The 22,153-nt window shown below is 37.6% G+C and overlaps 1 protein-coding gene across 1 annotated transcript; it reads left to right on the top strand.

Moving 5' to 3' along the window:
- Positions 1-18,302: 18,302 nt before the first annotated feature.
- LOC110921270 (protein FAR-RED IMPAIRED RESPONSE 1-like) lies at positions 18,303-19,504 on the top strand. The gene is made up of 3 exons (XM_022165562.1): positions 18,303-18,854; positions 18,933-18,982; positions 19,093-19,504. The coding sequence occupies exons 1-3, from the start codon at positions 18,303-18,305 to the stop codon at positions 19,502-19,504; spliced, it is 1,014 nt and encodes a 337-aa protein (XP_022021254.1).
- The last annotated feature ends 2,649 nt before the right edge of the window (positions 19,505-22,153 follow it).

Genomic DNA, 22,153 nt, shown 5'->3' with positions numbered 1-22,153 from the left:
TCGTCATGTGCTCTTTATTTCTGTAGTTTTAAGACAATGTGGCTTGTTGGTTCTTGTTTGAATAATGAATTCCACCCTCGGGTGATGAATAAGATAATACTTTAAATGCCATGGTTGTGAAACAATAATTCTGTTACAACACTCCCCGACGTTTCCGCCACGGTTTGATGTTTTACGTGGTCGGGGTGTGACAGTAAGGTAAAGGGTGTGAAAGATTTTTACAAATAAAAAAGATGGTGGGATAAAGATGGATCAAAATCACCCAAGGCTGGTCAGGCTTGGGTGACAGCATTTTCTACTTAAAAACCTGACTTGCCGGAGCTCCCAGGTTGGTAAGAGTGGAGCAGGAATCGGCATCTTTCTTGAGAAATTCACATTTGTGATATTTCGATCTGCAAGTGGTTAATCAAGGACATTAAGTTGTACTTGATTTATCATTCCTTCAAGTGGTATTAATCGAATTTAAAAATGCTAATTTTTCATGTGGTTTAAAGAGAAACAAAGTGATGAAATGAACCCCTAACCTACAAGTGGTTGATGAGTTTCGACAAAACTAATTTTCCGGAAAAACCATTTTGATTAAAACAAACTTAAGTGTTTTGAAATCAAAATGGGAAAATAGTTTGTTGTCAGTGGGAGTTCTGATTGTTTATGCCAAGTGGATGGAAAATTGAAGCAATTCACAACAGTTGTCACTTTATTTGTACAGTTTGTTTTCAGAATTTTCTTTAAAAATCCAAAAACATTAGAAAATTGAAAAAAAATCCAAAAACATTTGAAAAATTCATCAAAATGAGTTTTATTGTGAAAAAGAGGAAATGATAGTACATCAGTGGACTATCACAGCACGCTAAAAAATTGTAAAGTCAAATGTGATAAACGATCTCACTGAAGATGTGCCAGTAGGTTTTTATACATTCAGTAGATTGTTTTTGAGATATAAACCTAAAGGTCTATACTTACTTATCTCGTGGGGAACATCTCTCGGATATATGGGTAACCCCCGAAGTCTTGTTTGAAGGGCTTTCTATTTCTGACATACTAGGTCTTTGTGCGTGGTGATATCTGGGGTATTATACCTTGACTTCTGATTTTGCGGAAGCAATAACCTAGTCCTCGTATAATGCTTTGCATTTGCTTTAGTCTAAAAGCTCAGCCTCAGCATAAATATGATGAAACATTGCAAAAATGCTAATCATGTGCTGTTGATGAAAAGATCCCCAAACGGGACACACCTAAAGACGAGCCATCATCTCTTTGTCTGAACGGAAGTTCTAACCTGAGCTCTCGTGGTCTCGCATTTAACCCGTTTACAGATATCATTAGTGTACATTCACCTGTAAGACTGAATATAGAAGTCTGGATACGAGAGTATATTCTAAGGTGGGACACGCGAATAAGTTCAAGTCAATTAAAACATTAATTTCGTATCTCAAAACAACTGACCTTTGTGTGAAAATTTAAGTGGATCAGTATACTGACAATCTATGTGAATCGTTTAAAACTTAAAATGTCTAAAACTTAATGGTGCTTGTGATGTGTCTCAATAACTGATATGATCCTCTTACACAAACTCACAAAAATATTGTTTGTATATATTTCTTTACTGCATTTCTTTAAAAAGCAAAAATCCAAAAAGATTTTCGACAACTGATGATGAAAAGCTGATTTTCAAAATTCTGAGTGCCAAACATGATGAACAAATTGTTTGGGAGAGTTTGATTGAAATGAAATTTGATTTTGAAAAGATTATATGGTTCATTAAATTGAAACCAAATTGAAATGTTTTGATTACAAGTAGTTAGCAGGGATTCTAAATTTGTTATATCTTATCTATTATGAACCTTATGTTTTGGGTAGAGGATGTGCAGGTAAGCCAGGTTTCAATACTAGAACCTGTGAAAACAAGACTACGATCCCAGCACAACTCAAGGGGGAGTCTGCTAGTATAGGGGAGTCTGAAGATGCAAAAGTCAGTTTCAATTTCTGAGGTTCAAACTAACTGCTGATGCTGATGACTTAAGGAATCAAGAGACTCGATCAAGAAAATGTGAAGGTTGTTAGATAAACATCCAAGGGGGAGGTTAGTTGATGAAAGAAGAAGATATAGAGGATTGCAAATACTTATACTGTTAGATACGTTGGAAGAGTACGAAGACTGATAAAGATTGAAGGTGTGAAGACTCGACACCGAACACTTCGTCAACATCCAAGGGGGAGTCTGTAGGTGCATATGTATGTCGACTTCGTCTTGTATCGAGTCTTGTAATAGTTTAGATTGAACAGGGCACGAAAATCGAGAAATGTTTAGGAAAGGTCATTTCGCACGAAATGACAAAGAGCCATTTCGTACGAAATGGACTGTGTCCATTTCGCACGAAATGAACCTTTGGTTATTTCGTATGGAATACCCATGCCTATATATAGCTGAAGTGCTGTGTCATTCGTAACGTTTTTGTGATTCCGGTACCGAACTGCTGCTGACGTGTCATTCGATTTGTAACAGTGTAATATCAATATACAAGACATTTAAAGAGGATATCAAGCTGTATTCAATTCTGTATCATTGTTTTCGCCTTTGATATGGATTAGAACTCTTCTGATAGACTCGTTTAGATCGTTTCTCGATCCTACAGTTATACCCTCCCCGAGACAGAACTCCAACGACTACGTCAGGCATAGCCTCAAAAGCCGTTACGGAGCGCTAGAGCAATCGGGCAGCGTATCTAATACGTAATCGGGGGTTAAAATACTTACAACGAGGCAGATCTTCGCTAATTAGGGGGTATAATGCCTGGGTATTATGTTCACACTACAGAAAGTTGAGAGAGAAAATAAATTTTGAATGATTTATGAACTGAGCCTTTCGACTCAATTTATAGGGCTAATAAGACAGGGCGTCGCGCCCCGCGACGGAATCAAGGCGGGCTTTCACGGCCCGCGACGTAGGTCATCTAGGGCTTAGCTGGGACCAGTCATCGACAAGCTTTGACACGCGCTTGACACGTGGCGGAACTAGGTCAGGGCGGGTGGGCAGGCGCTCGCGCCCCGCGAAGCCCCTCAAGGGCTCTGTCGCGCCCCCCCAGGACCCATTAAATTTTGTTTTTTAATTAATTTTATAAAAATAAAGGTATTTTGAGCCATTTCTCGTATACGGGGTGTATTTTAGGACGTATTAGGACATTCTAATTATTTTAGGGGTGTCGGAATTATTTTAGGAGGGTTGTTATACTGAGAATTGGGGACTTCCTAAGAAAGTGTATTTTCATCTAAGGACCACTTGTAAGTGCTCCTTTCAGTTTTATTTTCGTTTATAGGCTTTTTAAAGCCGAAAGTCAAACATTTTTTATAAATGCTTTGACATTCGGCTTAGACCTTAATGGTCCAGCCATTTCTCGAGGCGAACATGGCTACGTGATCGTAATTAGGTAATCCCTCAAAAGGGCACCTCCTGAAAATCACGTTTGCTTGGTCAATTGACGGGTCAAAGTAATTAATATTAAAAAGTCAAACAGGTCAGTTTTTAAAATAACCATAATCTGGTAATGTAAGCGTTCTAAATTATGGTTTAACACTTAAAAAACTTGGTAATAATTATTAGAACATATGTAAACATGTTCGGCTCGTCAATTCCAGTCTTAAGGTCGGTTCGCAACCGAAAGCCGCAAAGTTTGACTTCTGCTTTGACTTTCGATTCTGAGCCGATTTAGAATAGTTTGCTACTGATTTAAGGTTCCATTATGATCGTAATATAATGTAGCATAACCTTCTGAAGTTATATTACATGATCATAATAGTAATCTGAGTTTTATGCAAGCTTCCGTGTGGTGCGTGTCGAGTGTGTTATGATTTTATTGATATTTTAAGCCCATTTTATGCATTAGTCAAGTTTTAAATTTATAAAACACGATATTCTACTAACACTAAACACACACTTGGGCAAGTGCACCCATCGTGAGCGTAGTATAGCGTTGGTAAGATACCCAAATGGAATAGGTAGGAGAGAAGTTTTGGGCTTGTCTTGAGTGTCGGGAATCCAAGATCTTTATTTTGTTTTATTATTATACTATTTACAATCCTATTCGTTATGATTTATTTAGAACGTTTCATAAGAGAAATTACTTATTTGGGCATAACATGCCTCTTTAAAATTCCATTTATATACAAGTTCACGTACCTCACGGGAGATCAGTCAACACTCGGCCGAAGATGTATTTTTGTGAAACACTTGCGACCGGCATGGAACTTACTTCTACAATATGCTTTCCAAGCAATCAATCCTCCGCCTTTTTAACTATAAACCTTCGTAAATATCAAGAGGACTCGGGAAAGGGTTAGGCTTGGGCTAAGGGTAGGTGGTTTTGGTTAGTGGTTAGTAAAAAGGGCTAAAAGCGTAAAAAGCGTCGGTCGTCGTAAAACTTTTTTTTGCGACTTTTATTCAAACTACGCATCTTCAAACAAAGTTTCTTTGAGTAACTTGTTTATTTATTGCTAAAGTATCATTTTTTTTATAAAGAAACGTCAAAAGAAAACCGAGCTTTTTACTAAAATAAAGGGGTTGAAAAGAAAAAGGTTATGGTAGGTAAAGGTGTTTGTTTTGTGGGTTTAGAAATTAAAAGGTTAGGCTCAAAGGGGTTAACTGGGGGGATTTTGGGTAGGTGATAAAGAAAATGAAAAATAATGGTGTTGAAAGGAAAACGGGATAGTCCTAATGCCCCCATCATTTACTTACTTGGGTTTAAGTTGGTAAGGATCGGGAATGTATCGCCGTGGCAAGTTCTAGAGTCGTAAGAACCAAACGGCTATTCACACAAGAAACGGAAAATGAGCATTTAGTTTAAAGATGTATGCTTGCATGCTCAATAAAGGCTCAAAACTCACTTGTTGTGGGAATGGGTTTATAACTTGTTATTCCCAAATTAAACCAAGACAAGTAAAAAATGAAAATTTTTGAAAAAAAATTGGGGTGATTAGCGGTTCCAATAGAGTTTTGTGTAAGGCTTTTTATTAGGACTTGCAAAATTCAAGGTTTTCACATCCCCCCCCACACTTAAATTACACATTGTCCTCGATGTGTCCCAAATTTAGATTGATTGAATGTATAAAAAGGTGTTTAAAACAAAATTTTGTGTTACTGGGCGTCTGGCCATGGCCCCGTGTTGGTCCGGGCATGGCCCCGTGGTCAGATCGCCAGTACCAAAATCAAACAGAAGGTTGGGCACGGGGCGTGTTCAGTGAGCACGGCCTCTTGTCCAGTTACCTGAACTGGGCAAAATTCTGCAGAGCCTACGGGGCGTGTTGGGCTGAGCACGACTGTAACAACTCTCATTAAAAAGTACTATTTCTTATTTTATTTTGCCCAATAGGAAACCCTAATTGAGACCCTCAAGTAATCCTGCATAAACCCTAAAATTTTCAGAATAATCAGGATCAGGGCCCCTAAAACTCAAGGGGGGTAAACCCTAATTGACGATTATCATCACAATTCGTTGTCTATATTGAAAATTCGCGAACTATCAACTCAGCAGGCCTATACAAGTGACAAGCCTACCCTAGCCTACATTGGATTGCCCCGCGATACGCGATAGGTGCGGAGGATCCTGTCGCGACACGCGGGAGGCTCCAATTTCGGCTATAAATGCAGGGGCTTGGGACTTGATCAGAGTTTGCTTGTTTCGACGTTAAATTTCAATTCATACACTGAGTTATACACTGTTTACTTCAAAACACACACGAACACGAAATGCTGCCGCACCAACAGGGTAATAACTCAATCGCTACTACGATTCAATGTCCGATCGATTAAAACTATCCAATGGATGTTTAAGTGCTGCTCAAATTGGGTTTATACTTTGTCATTCGTCGTGAATTTGATGGATGTTTAAGTATTGCACTTTGTCATTTGTTGTGAGGGTTTAATCTCGTGAGTTATTGTAAATGTTGTATTAGTTACTAACCTAGTTCGTGTGCATTATTATTTAAATTAGGTTATCAGGCTAATCAGTAGGCTAAACTCTGCCCGCATTAAACTTGCAATGTGAGTCATTCTCTTTTTATCAATTGTTTTACAATACCTCAAATTATTTTCAAAGGTTATAATTACAGGGATTAAGTCGTGGTTATCTTAATCACTGGCTGGTGGGGTATTATGCACATTACTAATTTCTCACGAGTTAGGCTAATAAATCCTCACCGTGATAAACGTCACTACTTGGGGAGGGACCCAATAGTGATATGACCATCGTCAGCAAGTGACAATGTGCCAGATAAAAATAAGATAGAAGCCATTGTAATCGCTCTTATGCTGTAAATTATAACTATGTGTCATTTTATCAAAATGAATGATTCACTCAGTATTTCCCCGCTGACAAAATATTTTTAAAACATGTTTCAGGTGACCTGCTGTAAATCGAGGAAAACGTGCTACGGAGCACTAACCAGCTTGAAGAGGTGGCTCAGTTAAAATAAATAAATATGTTTTAATAAATCAGGGAATTTCCTAATAAAATTCCTCTGTTGTTAATTACGGGGTTTATCCCGAATTATGAAATAAAATAATCGGGCATTTCAAGTTTTAAAAGATCCTGTTTTAAAATCTTCCGCTGTCGCATAAATTAAATACCATAGTTTCCTGTCCCGCGGCTCCTGACCGGGTCAAACCGGGGCTAGGGTCATGACAGGAAAAGGTGGTATCAGAGCCACTGATTTAAGCCAATTAAGTATTTAGCAAATACTTAATTATACTGATTGCTATTTTTGTGAATTATATGTTTTATTATTTAAATAATTGTTTACAGTATGGGTAAGCAAAGACTTTCAGACATCTATCGTCAATTAGATAATGCACCAAAAGATAAGGGATCGTCATCCTCAAAACAATCCATAAATACTAAGGAAGGAATATTTGTCCATAAGGCACAGTTTAAGAAGCCACTTTCTCCTAATAAAAGAAGTTTGATTATTAGGAAAAGTTAGGAGAAAGGAAAGAAATCACAACCAAAAGAAGTGAAAGTTAATCAGGAAACCCAGGGAATAGGCAATAATCCACCATGGGAAGACGAATTAGACGAAAAATGGGCAGATCTCTATATGTTAGCCACTGTAGCAGTAAATACTAATCTTTAAAACTACCAATACTCTTACCCAGTATTAGTACCATATCAGCTACAATCCAGAAACTCTCAAGAAAATTTTACCCAGTAAATAAATAAGGTTACAATAAACCCTAGTATGTTTTAATTTTCAGTTGTCCTTTGTATTAGATTAGTCACACGGTATGCAGTAATACTTAAATGTTTATCTGTGAAAATATTATTATAAAATTTTAACTTAGCATTTTGTGTGAATTTTGCATATATGTTAAACAGCATGAATGAGCTATCTGAAGCCCTTCAGAATCTCAATCTCTATCCCGTACCAATAGAAGTTTCCAAAGACTTTACTGGTTACATTGCCGATGTGGAGGAACCTATGGAATTTCAAGCTCCACCTCTGGAGAAATCAAAGCTTAAGAAAAGGAGAAGATATGTAGGATGGAGGAAAGTACGTAGGAGGAAACTAGCAACTAGAAAAGTTCCCAAAATTGAAAATCATATGGATAAAGGAAAAGGGCTCGAGATTGAGGAAAATGCTAGGCAAGTAGAAATGGAAATTGGGAAAAATACTAGGCAAATAGAGATGGAAATTGGGGAAAGTTCTAGGCAAATCGAGGAATTGCCACTGCAGGAAGAATTAGATCGCCTACTGGCAAGCTGTGACATCATCAGGCTCATCAATAATAACCTCTTTCCTTATCCTGCTGAAACCCAACTTCCAATAAACTTAGAACCAGCCATTCCAGACCCTCTGATTCACACCCAACCTTTAGGAGAAATGGACGAGTGGTGGACTAATGACTGGCAGTTTCAAAACCTCCTTAATAACCCTTATACGTTTTTCCCTCGGTTCGACCCAGAACCTATACTAAACCCACCAATGAGTAATGAAAACTTAGCTGAACTCCGCCATTTTGGCGAGGAGCTGATAGGTGCAGGGAATAGGATCCGAGAGGTGGGAGAACAAATCTCCTGGAAGTACGACGAGAGGGAACGTCGCTTCTAAAATGCCAGCTGACAAAGAATAGTGTGGTTGGGAGGTTGTGTTTGTATAGTAACAATAGTAATAAAAATATAACTCTGTAAAATAACTTTAAAAAGTTAAAAAAAAATAAAACTTTGTAAAATAACAGTGTGTACGGATGCCTAATATAATCTATAAAAAAAATGGAAGTCGAGATCGACAATTTTGGCTATACGTGTGTTGTAAAAACTTATGTGATTATGTGCGATTGTTTTGTTATATTTGGTTATCAATTATTCATGCTAATAATTTATACACATATTAATTACCAGATGGAACCTGCTAATAATGAACCAGTTAATGAAGTGAATCAATCTAAGCAAAATCAGGAAAATCAATTTATGACTAGGCAAGATATCGAGAATATCGTTGCTCAAGGCATAGCCAATGTTATTCCAGCAATCCTAGTTGCTGCCCAAAAACCTGTTGAACCTCAACAAATTATTCCTAGTAAACGTACTCAAGAAGATAACTTCAGTAATAGCGTAAACGAAGGCAACCATACTAATCACGATAATGATCCACGGCAGGCCCCACTCCCTAAGAAAATGAAAGCTGCAACGCCTGGTTGCACTTACAAAGAAATTCTTGCTTGTAAACCAGCTGAATTTGCAGGAAATGAAGGGGCGACTGCGACACTGCGTTGGTTGGAGAAAACCGAAGCAGTAATTATGATAAGTAAATGTGTTGAGGAAGACAAGGTCATGTATGCTTCGCATCTTTTTAAAGAAGGGGCACTAAAATGGTGGAATACGGTACTTCAAGCTAAAGGAAGAAATATGGCCTGTGCCATGAATTGGGAGGAATCTAAGCAGCTAATGGAAAGAAAATTCTGTCCCGAATATGAAAAGGAACAAATGGCAAATAAATTCCTGAACCATCGGATGATAGGTGTAGACTGTCGAGGATATACTTCAACATTCTTCGAATATGCGAGAGTGGTACCAACCCTGGCTTCGCCAGAACCGGTGCTTATTTCCCGCTATATTTGGGGATTGATTGGCCGAAATCCGTAATATCGTTAAAGCTGCGAGACCTCGCACTATTGACGATGCGGTAGAATTAGCTAACACCCTAACTGACGAATTGGTACGCACAAGTGAAGAAAATCGGAAAAAGGAAGTAGCCCAAAAGATTACCCAAGGATTTCGTGTGGGTAACCGTAATAATTTTCAGAGAAAAGGAACTTGGCAATCTTCCACTGTTCCATTTTGCAATGCCTGTAAAAGGAAGCATTTTGGAAGATGCAAGGGGTATTGCAATTTCTGTAAAATTCCAGGGCATCAAGAAGAGGATTGCAGGAAGAAGAAAGCTACGGTCTGCTATAATTGTGGAGAGGCTGGACATTTTAGGCCAGATTGCCCAAAATTAGTCAAACCAGCAGACAACAAAGCCAAGACGACCAACGGAATTACTAAGAAGAATGCCAGAGCATTCCAGCTGACTACCCAAGAAGCATAACTCATTCCCGATGTGATAGCTGGTACGTTCCTAGTTCACAACGTGTATGCAAAAGTATTATTTGACTCTGGTGCAAACCAAAGTTTTATCAATACTTCATTTTGCCAAGCTCTTAAATTACCATTGACCAATCTTAAGCAGATTTTTACAGTCGAAACAGCAGATGGAAATTCTGTTAACATAGATAAGGTTTTGCAAAATGTAAAGATAGAACTCTTAAGTCATAAATTTTCTGCAAACCTATTACCTATGAATTTAGCTGGATTCGACATTGTATTAGGAATGGATTGGTTGGTAACCAATCATGCTCGAATTCTTTGTGATAAGAATTCCATAGAAATTCATACACCTACTGGAGAATTAGTGGTGATTACAAGAGATAAACCACGAAAGCCATTGAAATTCATTTCGATAATGAAGTTGGCCAGTTATGCAAGAAAACAAGAAGTAGTGTATATGATTTCAGTAATCATTAACACGAAAAGTAAGGAACTTAAGGAAATCCCAGTAGTCTCAGAATACCCAAATGTATTTCCAGAAGAACTACCAGGATTACCACCAAATAGCGAAGTAGAATTTAGGATTCATCTAATTCCTGGAATTACACCGATAGCTAAAGCACCTTATCGGCTAGCACCTACATAAATGCTAGAACTAAAAAAGCAATTAGATGAATTACTAAGTAAAGGTTTTATACAACCTAGTTCATCCCCGTGGAGAGCTCTAGTATTGTTTGTGAAAAAGAAAGATGGGTCAATGAAAATGTGTATTGATTATAGAGAATTAAATAAGGTTACCATTAAGAATCGATACCCATTACCTAGGATTGATGATCTTTTTGATCAACTCCAGGGAGCTAGGTATTTTTCTAAGATAGACTTACGCTCCGGATACCATCAGTTGAAAGTACAAGAAGAAGACATACCTAAAACTGCTTTTAGAACTAGGTATGGTCATTATGAGTTTACAGTCATGCCCTTCGGATTAACGAATGCACCTGCGGCATTCATGGACATGATGAATCGGATCTGTAAACCCTATTTGGATAAATTTGTAATTGTCTTCATCGACGATATTCTTATTTATTCCAAAAATCAGGACGAGCATTGTCAGCACTTGCATGCACTCTTAACTTTGTTAAGAATGGAAAAGCTTTACGCCAAATTCTCGAAGTGTGAATTTTAGCTACAGGAGGTGCAATTTTTGGGTCATATGGTAAATCATGAAGGTATTCATGTAGATCCCTCCAAAATAGAAGCAATTACCAAATGGAAGATTCCGCAATCGGCTATGGAAGTTAGAAGTTTTATAGGATTAGCCGGATACTATAGGCGATTCATTAAAGATTTTTCTAAGATAGTTGTACCATTAACTAAGCTAACATGTAAAGCAGTTAAGTTTGAATGGGGACCTAAGCAAGAAGAGGCTTTTAGGATTTTAAAGCAAAACTTAACAAATGCTCCAATTTTAGCCTTGCCAGAAGGGACGGGAGATTTTGAAGTATACTGTGATGCTTCAAAGCTATGATTAGGATGTGTACTAATGCAACACAAGAAGGTAATTGCGTATGCCTCAAGGCAATTGAAGAAGCACGAGGAAAACTATACAACTCATGACTTAGAATTAGGAGCCATAATATTTGCCCTTAAGATTTGGAGACATTATCTTTATGGAAGTAAGTTTACTGTCTATACAGATCATAAAAGTTTAAGATACATATTTGGGCAAAAAGAATTAAATATGAGGCAAAGAAGATGGATGGAAATTTTAAATGACTACGACTGTGATATTCAATATCACGAAGGAAAAGCAAATGTAGTCGCAGATGCTTTAAGTCGTAACTATCATGAAAAGCAAAAACGAGTCCGTGCTCTTAGATTAAATCTACAGTTAGATTTAATGGAACAACTGAAAAGGGTTCAAGAAACAGCAATCGAAGACAATGCGGAAGGAATGAAAGGACGAATAAAAGAATTAAAGCAAGGAAGTGATGGAATTTGGAGATTCCACAAGCAAAGAATTTGGGTACCTAGACAAGGAGAATTAAGAAATAAAATTTTAGAAGAAGCTCATAAATCTAGGTATACCATACATCCGGGAAACAATAAGATGTACCAAGATTTAAGAAATAATTTCTGGTGGATAGGAATGAAAAAGGATATAGCTGAATATGTATCTAAGTGTCTTACTTGTTCGCAAGTAAAAGCAGAACATCAGAAACCTTCAGGGCTACTACAAAAAAATAGAAATGCCTGTATGGAAATGGGAACTCATAACAATGGAATTTGTTACTAAGTTACCCAAAACCAGAAAAGGTAATGATGCGATTTGGGTAATTGTGGATCGATTAACCAAATCAGCTCATTTTCTACCCATGAAAGAAACCATTAGTATGGAGAGGTTAGCCAAGTTGTATGTAGACGAAGTAGTATCCTTACATGGAGTTCCACTCTCCATTATATCGGATACAGATAGTCGTTTCACTTCCCATTTCTGGACTAGCTTTCAGGAAGCAATGGAACCCGACTAAATTTAAGTACTGCATATCATCCACAAACAGACGGACAAAGTGAAAGGACGATAGAAACCCTGGAAGACATGCTTCGAGCATGTGTGATAGATTTTGGTGGAAACTGGGACGATCACCTATCTTTGATTGAATTCTCCTATAACAATAGTTATCATTCAAGCATTGAAGCTGCCCCATTTGAAGTACTTTATGGACGCAAGTGTAGAACTCCAGTTTGTTGGGCAGAAATAGGAGAAAGTCAGCTATCAGGTCCTGAAATTCTACAAGAAACTACCGACAAGATCACTCAGATCAAGGAAAGACTGAAGACTGCTCGAGATCACCAAAAGAGCTATGCTGACCATCGACGCAAGCCACTAGAGTTTCAAGTTGGAGACAAGGTACTCTTGAAAGTTTCTCCTTGGAAAGGAGTAGTACGGTTCGGCAAGAAAGGAAAGTTGAGTCCAAGGTACGTAGGACCATTTCCCGTAATCCAACGAATAGGACCGGTTGCTTATCGTTTACAACTACCGGAAGAGTTAGCTGGAGTACATGATGTATTTCATGTATCCAACCTCAAGAAATGTTTATCTGACGAATCCCTGGTAGTACCTCTTCAAGATGTGGAGGTAAATGAAAAGCTGAAATTTGTGGAGAAACCACTGCAGATAGAGGATAGAAAGATCAAGTTTCTCAAGCACAAACGACTAGTGCTAGTCAAAGTCAAGTGGGATTCAAAGAGAGGACCTGAATACACTTGGGAACTGGAATCAGAAATGAAGCGAAAATATCCCTACCTGTTCCAGTAAATCTCGAGGACGAGATTTTTATTAAGGTGGGGAGGATGTAACAACTCTCATTAAAAAGTACTATTTCTTATTTTATTTTGCCCAATAGGAAACCCTAATTGAGACCCTCAAGTAATCCTGCATAAACCCTAAAATTTTCAGAATAATCAGAATCAGGATCAGGGCCCCTAAAACTCAAGGGGGTAAACCCTAATTGACGATTATCATCACAATTCGTTGTCTATATTGAAAATTCGCGAACTATCAACTCAGCAGGCCTATACAAGTGACAAGCCTACCCTAGCCTACATTAGATTGCCCCGCGATACGCGACAGGAGCAGAGGATCCTGTCGCGACACGCGGGAGGCTCCAATTTAGGCTATAAATGCAGGGGCTTGGGACTTGATCAGTTTGGTTGTTTCAACGTTAAATTTCAATTCATACACTGAGTTATACACTGTTTACTTCAAAACACACACGAACACGAAACACTGCCGCACAAACAGGGTAATAACTCAATCGCTACTACGATTCAATGTCCGATCGATTAAAACTATCCAATGGATTTTTAAGTGCTGCTCAAATTGGGTTTATACTTTGTCATTCATCATTAACTCGATGGATGTTTAAGTATTGCACTTTGTCATTCGTTGTGAGGGTTTAATCTCATGAGTTATCGTAAATGCTGTATTAGTTACTAACCTAGTTCGTGTGCATTATTATTTAAATTAGGTTATCAGGCTAATCAGTAGGCTAAACTCTGCCCGCATTAAACTTGCAATGTGAGTCATTCTTTTTATCAACTGTTTTACAATACCTCAAATTATTTTCAAAGGTTATAATTACAGGGATTAAGTCGTGGTTATCTTAATCACTGGCTAGTGGGGTATTGTGCACATTACTAATTTCTCACAGGTTAGGCTAATAAATCCTCACCGTGATAAACGTCACTACTTGGGGAGGGACCCAATAGTGATATGACCATCGTCAGCAAGTCACAAAGTGCCAGATAAAAATAAGATAGAAGCCATTGTAATCACTCTTATGCTGTAAATTATAACTATGTGTCATTTTATCAAAATGAATGATTCACTCAGTATTTCCCCGCTGACAAAATATTTTTAAAACATGTTTCAGGCGACCTGCTGTAAATCAAGGAAAACGTGCTACGGAGCACTAACCAACTTGAAGAGGCGGCTCAGTTAAAATAAATAAACATGTTTTAATAAATCAGGGAATTTCCTAATAAAATTCCTCTATTGTAAATTACGGGGTTTATCCCGAATTATGAAATAAAATAATCGGGCATTTCAAGTTTTAAAAGATCCTGTTTTAAAATCTTCCGCTGTCGCATAAATTAAATACCACTGGTTCCTGTCCCGCGGCTCCTATTCGGGTCAAACCGGGGCTGGGGTCGTGACAACGACCCCATGCTGAACTTGTTGTAATGCTGGAAAATTGTCGGGAGGCTTTGTTTTTGTGCATGGGGTACGATTTTAAAGTTCCCTTGGTAACCTCCACCTTTTCGAGTGTATTTAACCATTACAACATCATCTAAACACCATCAATAATTAAAAACCATCATTCATTCAAGAGTGAGATACATAGTTCCTAGAAATTAAAAATAAAATTGCTAAAAATTAAAAACTACCAAGATCCTAAGATAGATAGGTCATAAAATGCTGGAAATCACTAAGGAGTTCTACCCTTAATGTTGTAGGAATGACAAAAACCCGGAAACGGCTTTCCGGTACTTTAAGGGCTTTGTAGAACTCGGAACCTGGGATGTCTTTTTAAATGTCATTGAGCCATTCCTCTATCTCCCTAGGGAGAAAGAAGGCGGGCTCATTCTCCACAATGTCTTGTGGTGGCAGCGCAACGGCTACCTGAACCCCGTGTAGTACGTCTAGAGGAGGTTCCGGAGGCATGACATTCCACCCGACTAGAATAATGACTTCCGGAACAACATTCCACCCTCTTTGTGCGATGACTGGCACCATGGGAGGAGAAGCAAGAATATTCAACCATTGGTGCAAAAGGTTGACTTCTTGAAGGCAACTCTCTAACCCCACTGACAAATGGTTAATACGGTCAATTAAGGCTTCTTCCACCCCACTGACAAATGGTTAATACAGTCAATAGCAAACCACCAACTCCAGCCGATTGCAACGCCCATGCTTACCTGTACCTACTGACCTGCAAAGCATGCAACTGCATGTCAACAATAAAGTTGATGAATTCACAAAATTTGAGTTTAGTAAAAGTAAAGTTCACAACGTTTTGATATAAGTATGACTCGGGTAGCTAACCTTCATCATATGAGTAAACTGTGTACCGAATGCTGACGTTTTCGTTTGTGCCCTCAATAATGTTTATCAACATTAAAACAAGAGTGAAGGTTAGAAATTCACGTCCGGCCTCCAGCACGGTGTGAGGTTTGTCAAACCTAATAGCCCTATCAACTAATACCCCGCGTATGCCCAACCGGAAATTTAATCGGTAAAACACAGGGACTTTCAGGATAGAGTTTCTCATTTAGCCTAAGTGTACTATCCACCTCCAGTGGATAGCATGTTTCAGTGGTCCACACAAGGAACGCGCGCGTAGCCCTCAACCTGAGGCTACCGTAAAAAGTGTTGTCCCAAACCAGGGACACATGCTTTTAGAAAAAGTTGCGAACTCACCTTAGAGTTCGCAACAAATAAATTCTAGTATAGAAGTCTCTACGTTCAATTGCGCCCTGGACACATTGTCATATTCTTATTAGTTGTATCAATTAAATGTAGTCACCTAGACTCATGTGGTTGCCTTGGTTTCGGAGTCGAGAATTCTAATTGTCACAATAAACTCAAACCTCTAATCACTAGCACATTTGCACATATTGTACTCTCATGTAGTTACACAAACATTTGGCTCTCAGTTTAACATACACCATGAAATATATGTGTATATATCTATATATAGAAACGGGATCAGGAGAGAACGGTGAAAAGTGTGAGAACGGTGAGAACGGATCCTGGCCCAACACGTGGCAGGGGGCGCTAATTATTATGCGGGGGTACGATTGTTCTTTTATACCTTCCCTCCTTATTCGCTTTATAAATCTCTTTCAAATTAAAACTCCAAAGATTTCTTGTTAGTTGTTACCTCCTTTACAAGCTTTCTCAGATCTATGGCATCTAACGTGGATTCTATTCGACAAAGTAAAATTCGTTGGCGTTTTCTATTTTTGTTCCAGCAAATCATGCAATAGATATGGCGTTTTGTTCTTTTATGCTTATTTCATTTTTTTATATTAGTATTTTATAATGTGTTGTATGATTTTCAATGGCGTTATTATATTATGCAATTTAATTGCGTTTTAATTGGTATTTAAACAATTACTAAGAACTGATAATTGGAGTTTTCAATATTAATTTTAATTGTCGTTTACAATCTACTATATTTCTTATGTTTTTACGATCGTTGGCGTTTTACATCTATTTGATTAGTTTTGAACGTTATTTAGTAGTATTTGTAAACATCAGTTATTACTATTTGTTAATGTGTGTAAACATTAGTTTTGTTAATTATGGCGTTTTCATTATGATGTTATATTTTGTTAATTATTTATGTTTTTAAGTGTTTTTAATTATTCATCTCATGGTGTTTTCATCATGTCGTTTTTAAATTATGTGTTTATTATGTCTTATTTATTATTCAATTGATGGCGTTTTAATCTATAATGTTATTACGAGGCATTTTCTATTTTTAATGGCGTTTTTCTGATTTTTCTGTTCCTCACTGTGTTTTCTCAGACAAAGTTGCTTCCTCGAGTCAAAGGCTTTGCCCCAAAACTGGATTACCATTTATCATTCCTGACGTCAGTGAAGAAATAAAGCCCACAATGGACATGGTATTCTCAAGCCTCGATGATTGTTATTCAATGTATGTCAAGTATGCCAAGGAGTGTGGGTTTTCAGTCAGGAAAGGGACTACAAAGACAAACTCTAAAGGTGTGTTACATATTAAGTATTACTTGTGTACGAGATCTGGGTTATACAAGGACAAGAAGGTTGATACGTTGGACCCCAATCAAAAGGAGCAATTAGTGCGATCCAACTTTTTAAAGAAGACTGATTGTGGTACACTGTTAGGTGTAACTTTTGAGCATGGATCATGGAAGGTGTATAAGTTTCTCGAGGAGCACAACCATGATCTTGTTGAACGTCCTGATAAGCATTTTCTTCCAACTGAACGACCCGTCACTCAGCTCCAGAAGCATGTTATACACAGCATGTCTAAGCTGAATTTGGGTCCCGTCAAGGCGTTTAATGTTATGAAGACTTGTTTTGGCGGTTTTGAAGATGTGGGTGCAAGTAAAGTTGAATTTAAGAACTATAAGAGGCAAATTAACTTGTTTATAGGGGAATATGACGCCGATATGGTTGTGAGACATTTGAATGAAAAAAAAACATTCTCGGCCTAATTTCTCGTATGATTACTTCACAGACGAAGAGAATCGTTTGAAAACTTTTTTGGTGTGACGATCAAGCCAAACGAAATTACCATGTGTTTGGTGATGTGATTTCGTTTGACGCCATGTATCGTTCCAACAAGTAATATTTTATTATTCAACTTCTTCTGTTTTTTGGCATTTTATGAATTTACATGCAACGGCGTTTTTATTAGTTTACATGATATGGCGTTTTATTAGTTTACATGCAATTGCGTTTTATTAGTTTACATGTAATGGCGTTTTTATTATTGTTTCAGTTCGCATGGCGTTTTCATATGCAGATACTCTATGGTGTTTGTACTATTCACTGGTATAGACAATCATCACTGCAATGTTACATTTGGTGCAGCATTATTGGCGTCGAAAATTGTTGATACGTAGGGGGGGGATATTCCACGGTCCTCCCAACCGCTGGAGTGATCACACTCCACAAGCTAGCTTAGACTCATAGCTGCCTGGGGCTGAATACCCAACCGAGAGCGAAGAGCTTGGCCGTGGGGATGCGGACACCAAGATTCGAACCCGGGACCTCTAGGGAGAGGGTGGGTGAGGCTGGCCAACTGGGCTACCCCAGAAGGTTGAAATTGTTGATACGTATATTTGGTTGTTAAAAGTTTTTCTAAAAGCTGTTGGTTCTCAACCAAAAGTTGTTGTCACTGACCAAGATCCAGCAATGAAGAAGACTATTTTTGTTGTATTTGTTGACACGAGGCATCGGTTATGCATGTGGCATGTGATGCATAAACTTTCTCTGAAGGTTGGTATGCTTATTTTTACCTTTGGCGTTTTAGGATACACTGCGTTTTGAAATACATGGCGTTTTGTACCTTGTTAATGTTTTTTTTTAATTAAGTTTTGTCTTTGTGTAATTTTATATGTTTTCTTATGCATGGCGTTTTCGTGTTATACATAGGTTGGTGTTAGGCTATGCAATTCCACCAATTTAAAGAACGTATTTGTGGTGTTGTGTGGACGGATATTCTCACACCTGAAGAGTTTGAATCAGAATGGGAAGCGGTTATCGCAGAGTTCAATTTAGTAGATAATGACTGGCTATCTGATATTTTTGCACTCAGGGAATCTTGGATCCCTGCATACTATAGAATGGAAGAGATGTCGGGTCTTAGGCGAACGACATCGAGGTCGGAGAGTGAGAATCATTTTTTTGGTCAAGTGTGCAATTCGAAAGCTACTCTTGTTGAGTTCATGACTCGTTATGAAACTGTAATAGAAGCAGAGCGTCACATACATCGAAAAAATGATCATGAATCTCGACACAAACGACCCCAGTTGAAGAGTAATTACCAATTGTTGGAAGGCCAAGCTGTTAACATATACACAAAAAGTATTTTTTGTGACGTTCAAGCTGAGCTAATTGGAATTGCGGATTGCATAAATCAACGTTACGAAGATCAGCCCGATGAGTTTGTTAAGTTTTACATAAATGACTTCCAACAGCCTTGTACATCCTTATTTGAGGTAAACAATGTCGTTTTGTTTTTATATAGCGTTTTCTGTTAATGGCGTTTTATCATATCCAATGTGTTTTTTTTTTAGACAAACATTCTCTGCATGGCGTTAGAGATATTGTTTTTGGTGTTTTTCAGGTAATGTTCCGTAAGTCTGATTGCACATGTAGTTGCTCATGCAGACATTTTGAACAGTTTGGTTTGCTATGTAGACATATATTCTATGTTTTGAGAATTATGAACATTAGGGAATTTCCGAAACAATACATTCTGAATAGATGGCGCAAAGAGGCTTCCCCAAATTACTTTCCCGAATACTCAATTAGTCGTGAATATATGACCGAGCTTGACCCCGATGTGCAAAGTATGATGCGAGATATTATTTTTTCAACGGAATATACTTTGAATTGTTTATCTGGTAATAAAGAGGAGCTATCCTTATACAAGGATCATGTTCAATCTTATATGAAGAAGGTTCAAGATATGCAGATTGTTGCTCATTTTGCTAGTACTAGGGATAGATTTGCCGAGATAACCGGTCAATATAAAAATAACAAGAATCCAATAAGAGTACCTGTTGGGTATAAATCCAAAGGTTCTGGTTCTCGAAAGCGCCTGAAATCTAAACAGCATATAGTAATCGAGAAAAAGAAATCATAGTCGAAACCCGGGGCCAAAGAAAGACAGTGTCAGAACTGCAAAAGATATTGATGACTGTCGTCAGAGTCAATCAAAAACCTAATTAAACTACATAGAAAGCGTAAGTAGGGTATCGTATCCACGGGGAATATGTGGTTAGTGTTTAACTAAAGAATTATTATATATTAAAGAAAAACAACTCCCACCTAGAATCCCGATTGCAAGTTTAACACAAAAACCCGTTTACAGATTCATAACACCACATAGACATGGCCTTGGAATTAATGACTTTGATTAATTATTAGGGATATTTTTTAAGATTCACCATACAACCTAATAACCCGTTTAGTTATACCAATTACCCACCAATTTACCAACCCGCTAACAACGCAAGTATGTTGCCAATACGCTTGATAAACGACAAACAATTCAAATATAATAAACGTTTCACAAAATCAACACAAGTGGTCAAGATTTACCAGTTAATAAGAATCAGAAAAACAAAATTTAATGTGAAAATCTTGAAATCAATCATCCGAGAAAAATCACAAGAGATAAAGGTAAAGTCCTCCAAGTTTCAGATTCTAAGTCCACACCAAACTCAATTTAATCATTAATTGGACACCACATAGACATGATGCTGAAAAGTCGGTTAATTTAAGTGGTAATAAAAAACAGGTCTTTGTCATCAGATCTTTTACAGTTTAATTACCTTATTTACTAATGTGAGTCAACCTACTCTATCTCACCCAACAAGCTACAAGGTTTTGTCATCAACCGAGCAAGTTGTAAAGCAAGAACTCAAACACATGCAAACAGTTTAAAATAACTAACTCATCAAATTGTTTATATGACGTTGTCAATGTCAAAAACAAATCCAAATATAATCAAAACTGAGAAAAGTATTAAACCCTACGAACTGTTCATTTAAAGAAAACCGTGTACAGCCGCTAAAAGACGGCTGCCTTCCATGCGTCCCTGCTGCCTTGCTTCAAAACTGCCGTCAATTCCCAACTCCAATTCTTTCCCCTTCTAAAAGTTACGACCAAATATCAATATATATGGCTCAATTCCATATTCACGTAACCTTCACAATTGGCTGGCCCAATTAATTCAAAGATCATTATAATATTCGTGAAAGGCCCAATAGAGCATTCATGTCCAGTATAATTCTTTTTGATGTATATATCCACCTAGAATTAGGAATATGTATATGAACTGGTAGATGTCCCGTCCGCGTTGCGGGGCAATAGCCAAATAATTTTCAAACAATTAAAAAAAGATCACTATAATTTTGCTAGGGAAAAAAAACAAAAACGATGAAAAGACCGTAATTTTGAGCTCAGGGCAAAACTGTAATTGTTCAGGACTAATGAGCCAGTGTTAGGCAACTCCTTGACACGAAAAAAAATAAAATCGAGTAAACCAATTAAAACAAAAAACCTTTATAGTTTTGGTAAAAAAACTAAAACGATGGGAAAAACGTAATTTTTAACTTGATGACCAAATCATAATTTTAATTCAAAGATAAATCGTAAACTAAATGGACCAACGGGCGAGTGCCAGGAAGTTGCCAGCACGACTGTGATTTTGCACTGGGGCAAACTTGTAATGTCACCAGGAAGGCAAAATGTTAATTTAAGTTGAGGGCAAAATCGTAACCTGGCTGTGAGAAAAAAAACCTAATGACGAAAGTATAAATTTATACGGGGCAAAATCGTAAATTTGAGCCAAGGGCAAAATTAGAATTTTTAGCCGGGAGGAAAAACGTAAATTTATTTTTTAGCGTGGGCAAAAACATAACTTTGACCTGATGGCAAAATCGTAATTTTAAGGGGAAAAACTAATGGCAAAAGTGTAAATTGAAACGGGTCAAAATCGTAATTTTTAACCGGGGGCAAAATCGAAATATTTAGCTAAGAGTAAAAGCGCAAATTTATTTTTAAGTGGGGGCAAAAACATAAATTTGAACTGATGGCAAAAGCGTAAATTTAAAGCAGGACAAAATCGTAATTTTGTTGGGCCAATAGGGAAGTATCAGGCAGCTGCCTAACACTGTTGAGTCTGCCGCCCTTTTTGGCCGATTAAAGAGCTCAACTATTACTTGCTGTTGGATGGTAGCAACTTCTCTTTGTAGTAGTTTAAACGATTCCCTTTTTTTCTTTTATTTGTCGTGACCTTATTTCTATTCTGTTGCAAACTCCTCAAGTCACTAGCTCTTATTTTCTTTTCTCTTGTGTGTACTACCATCCCAAACTTCATGCAACCCAACATTAATAACTTAGATGAACTCAAATTATAAAATTATATATTGAAGTTGGCCTAGCCCTTTCTCTCGATAACACCTATAATCCACAAAAATACCAAACATATAATAAGTATATACACAATGAATTAATATAGTTAACATACTAAAACTCAACACAAACTAGTATAAAACGTGACATAATTTGACCCAACATCAGATATGGAGACTACGCATCGACATGCAAACAGGTTGTAACTAAAAGAAGATCGACAAGGTCTTCGAGAGCTAGTGAAGAGTAGTTTGGCGTTTTGTATTTTTCATTCTTACAGAACACACACAGATGGTCTTCGAGAGCCAGTGTAGTGTAGTTTGGCGTTTTGTATATTTCATTCCTATAGAACACAAACAGATCACAGTTTGGC

The sequence above is a fragment of the Helianthus annuus genome, chromosome 17 (assembly GCF_002127325.2).
Source record: "Helianthus annuus cultivar XRQ/B chromosome 17, HanXRQr2.0-SUNRISE, whole genome shotgun sequence".
Classification (NCBI taxonomy): domain Eukaryota; kingdom Viridiplantae; phylum Streptophyta; class Magnoliopsida; order Asterales; family Asteraceae; genus Helianthus; species Helianthus annuus.
This window is presented reverse-complemented; position numbering and strand designations above follow the sequence as displayed.